Here is a 3,497-nt window from a genome sequence, read left to right as displayed (position 1 = left end):
GCCCGCTGGAGCCCCGGCAGCACCGGGGGGTGGGTGAGGGGGGGGCTCCTCCCGGCGGGCTCCGGTGACCGGAGCCGGGGCCAGCCCCGATCCGCGGCGACACCGGGAGGCGCTGCCAGCTCAGGTCCTCACCGGGACCCCCGGGACCCCTCACGGGGGGCCAGGGGGAGGCTCTGCCGGGACAGGAGGGGCGCGGCTGGATTTGGGGGGTCCCGGGGGGGACCCGGGGGTCCGGGGCGGGTTTGGGGTCACGGGAGGGGTCCGGCCTTACCGGGGCCGCCACCGGCACCGTGGGGCTCCGTCCACGCCGCCGCCGGAGCCCTGAGGGCAGAACCGGTGACACCGGGGGGCCAGGCGAGAGGGGTGGGGGTCCCTGGGCGCTGAGCCCCCCGAATTCCCGGTTCTGAACCCCCAAATTCCCGGTTCTGAATCCCCGAATTCCCGGTTCCGAGCCCCCCGAATTCCCGGTTCTGAGCCCCCTCCCACCTCTCCCGGCCGCGGCCGCCGCCCCCAGCAGCAGCAGCAGCCCCGGGACGGCGACACCGACCGAGACCGGGAGGAGCCAGGGCGGATCTGGGAGGGAGAGAGAGGGGGGGATCACCGGGGTCCGGTACCGGGACCCAGAACCGGGATCTGGCACCGGGACCGTGCCAGGGATCAGCCCCGGGTGGTGCCGGTGCCGTCCCGCGGGGTCCCGATACCGTTCTGCAGAGTCCCGGTGCCGTTCCTGACGGTCCCGGTGCCGTTCCTCACGGTCCCGGCGCCGTCCCGCGGGGTCCCGGCCGTGCCGGTGCTCGGCTCACACTCAGCATCACCCAAATCTGGGGAGAAAAACCCCGGATTCAGCTCCGGGCCGGCCCCGGGGATGCCCCCGGTCCCCCCGCACGCACCGGAGCCGCCGGTGCCGGCGCTCGGCTCCGACTCCAGCCAGGCGCTGCCGTTGTGGCTCCGGTAGCGGCAGCGGAAGCAGCCGGCGGCTCCGGGCAGGGCGAACTCGGCCCAGTGCCGGTCGGCGGCGGCGGCGAGGCTCCGCACCGGGACCCCCGGGACCCCCGCGAGCAGCTCGAAGGTGCTGCCGGTGAAGCGGCGCGGGGCCAGGCACCGGATCCGGGCGGGCCCCGGCTCCCCGGGCAACCGGAGCAGCAGCGGAGCCGGGAGGAGCCGCGGGGCGGCGGCACCGGGAGCCCGGCGGGAACCGCGGCGGGAATCCCGAAAATCCCGGGGGGAATCCCGGGGGGAATCCCGATGGGAATCCTGGGGGAGATCCCGAGGGGAATCCTGGCGAGAATCCCGAAAATCCCGGGGGGAATCCTGAAAATCCTGGGGGGGATCCTGGGGGGAATCCCAAAAACCCTGGCGGGAATCCCAAAAATCTTGGGAATCCTGAGAAACCCGGTGGGAATCCTGAAAATCCTGGGGGGAATCCCAGGGGGAATCCTCGGGGGAATCCCAGAGGGAATCCCAAAGATCCCAGCGAGAATCCTGAAAATCCTGCCGGGAATCCTGAAAATCCTGGGGGGAATCCCAGGGGGAATCCTCGGGGGAATCCCAGAGGGAATCCCAAAGATCCCGGCGAGACAGGGGGAATCCTCGGGGGGAATCCCGGGGGGAATCCTTGGGGGAATCCCAGAGGGAATCCCAAAGATCCCAGCGAGAATCCTGAAAATCCTGCCGGGAATCCTGAAAATCCTGGGGGGAATCCTGGGGGGAATCCTGAAAATCCTGGTGGGAATCCGGTGGCAAATCCCAAAAATCCTGGGGGAAATCCTGAAAATCCCGGGGGGAATCCTGGGGGAAATCCCGATGGGAATCCTGGGAATTCCGTTGGGAATCCTGGAGGAAATCCCGGGAATCCTCGCCGGGATCGTGCCCGGTCTGCCTCAAGCACGAGGCCGCAGCCACGAGGAGCACCGGCTCCAACCTCATCCTCATCCTCATCCTCATCTTCCTCCCGCTCCTGGCGCTCCCAGGACCCCCGGGATCACCAGGATCCCCAGGATCTGCCGGGACCCCCGGGCCCGGGCGCGGCGCAGGAAGGAAGCGCTCGGGGCCCGCAGGAAGTGCGGCGTCGCAGCCATTGCGCAAATTTGGGGTTTTTGCACCCAAAGCTGCGAGCGCGGGGCGGGGAAACGCGGCCGGGAAGGGATTCCTGGGAGATTGGGAATTTCGGGGGGAGGAAGGGAGGCTGCGACCCCAAAATCTGCCCCTGAACACCAAAATCTGCCCCTGGACCCCAAAATCTGCCCCAAGACCCCAAAATCTGCCCCAAAACACCTCAAATCTGCCCCCACTCCCAAATCAGATCAGGTCTGCCCCCAGATCTCCAAATCTGTCCCCGTTTTCCCCCCTGGACCTGAAAATCTGCCCCAAATTCCCCCAAATCTGCCCCAAACTCCCCCGGCCCCCGCGCGGTGCATTGTGGGACTCCAGCTCCGCCAGGGGGCGCTCGTCAACACCGCGCGCCGAGGAGGGGGCGGGGTCAGGTTCGCGCTGGCCAATCAGAGCTCAGGAAGGCGGGGAGGGAGCAGCCAATGAGAGCGGAGGGACGGGAGAGGACCCCGCGCGCCTCGGGCGGCCCCGACGGCGCCTGAAAAACTCCGGGACTGGAGGAACCACCGGGATCCGCCGGCGGGATCCGCCACAGGGATCCCTCACCGGGATCGCTCACCGGGATCCCTCACCGGATCCGCCGCCGGGATCGCCCTCAGGCGCCGCCCCTCGGTCACCTCCCGCCTCAGGCACCGCCGCGGGCAGTCCCGGGAGGGGCCTCCCTGAGCGGCGTCGCGCGGCAATGGCGGCGCCCCTGGCGGCGGCCATGTTGGATCCCGGCGGGATTTCCGTCCCGAAATTCCCCAATTCCCGGGGTTCCCGCGCGGATCCCTCGCGGTGAATCCCCCCCGGATCCACGTCCCGGTGTTCGGGCTCCCCCGTCCCGACGCACTCCAATTAATTAAAATCGGGATTTTTTTTTTTTTAACCGTTTTTCATCCGTTGCGCGCGGAATTCCCCCCGGGAACGGGGCTGGATCCGGTGGGAGCCGCGCCGTGGAACCCCCCCATCCCCCCACCCCGGAATTCCACGCCTCACTCGGTTTTGGATTTTTTTTTTCCCTTTATTCGGATTTTTTTGCCGGTTTTTAGTTCATTAATGGGACGCGGAGCGGAGGCACTTCGGGGGGACCCCCGGGGGGGGCTGGAGCCGCCCCCCCAAAACCGCCCCCGGCTCGTTAATGGATTAATTGGCCCCCCCGAGCCGGGGGGTCGTTAAGGCACCGGGGCCGGGGGGGGTTGGAAAAATCCACATTATTGCTGGGCCGCGATCTGGTTTTTTTTTTTTCCTTTTTTTTTTTTTTTTCTTTTTTTTTTTTCCTGGTTTGTTTTTTTTTGTGGTTTTTTTTTTCCTTTTCCTCATTTTTCCCCGGGCCGCTTTTTTTTTTTTTTTTTTTCTTTTTTTTTTTTTTTTTTTTTTTTTTTTTCCTGGTTTGTTTTTTTTTGTGG

At 66.0% G+C, this 3,497-nt stretch overlaps 1 protein-coding gene across 1 annotated transcript; it reads left to right on the top strand.

Annotated features, from left to right (window-relative positions):
* The first annotated feature begins 1,691 nt into the window (after positions 1-1,691).
* LOC120506297 (collagen alpha-1(X) chain-like) lies at positions 1,692-3,411 on the top strand. The gene is made up of 2 exons (XM_039717682.1): positions 1,692-2,209; positions 2,250-3,411. The coding sequence occupies exons 1-2, from the start codon at positions 1,804-1,806 to the stop codon at positions 2,888-2,890; spliced, it is 1,047 nt and encodes a 348-aa protein (XP_039573616.1). The 5' UTR covers positions 1,692-1,803; the 3' UTR covers positions 2,891-3,411.
* The last annotated feature ends 86 nt before the right edge of the window (positions 3,412-3,497 follow it).

The sequence above is a fragment of the Passer montanus genome, unplaced genomic scaffold, assembly GCF_014805655.1.
Source record: "Passer montanus isolate IOZ18808 unplaced genomic scaffold, ASM1480565v1 scaffold382, whole genome shotgun sequence".
Classification (NCBI taxonomy): domain Eukaryota; kingdom Metazoa; phylum Chordata; class Aves; order Passeriformes; family Passeridae; genus Passer; species Passer montanus.
Note: the sequence above shows the minus strand (reverse complement) of the source record. Positions and strands in the feature narration are given on the sequence as shown.

Coding starts and splice junctions, on each gene's coding strand:
- LOC120506297 (XM_039717682.1), top strand. CDS start 1,804: ATGGGAATCCTGGGAATTCCGTTGGGAATCCTGGAGGAAATCCCGGGA. Junction 2,210..2,249: donor GACCCCAAAATCTGCCCCTG/AACACCAAAATC, acceptor AATCTGCCCCAA/GACCCCAAAATCTGCCCCAA.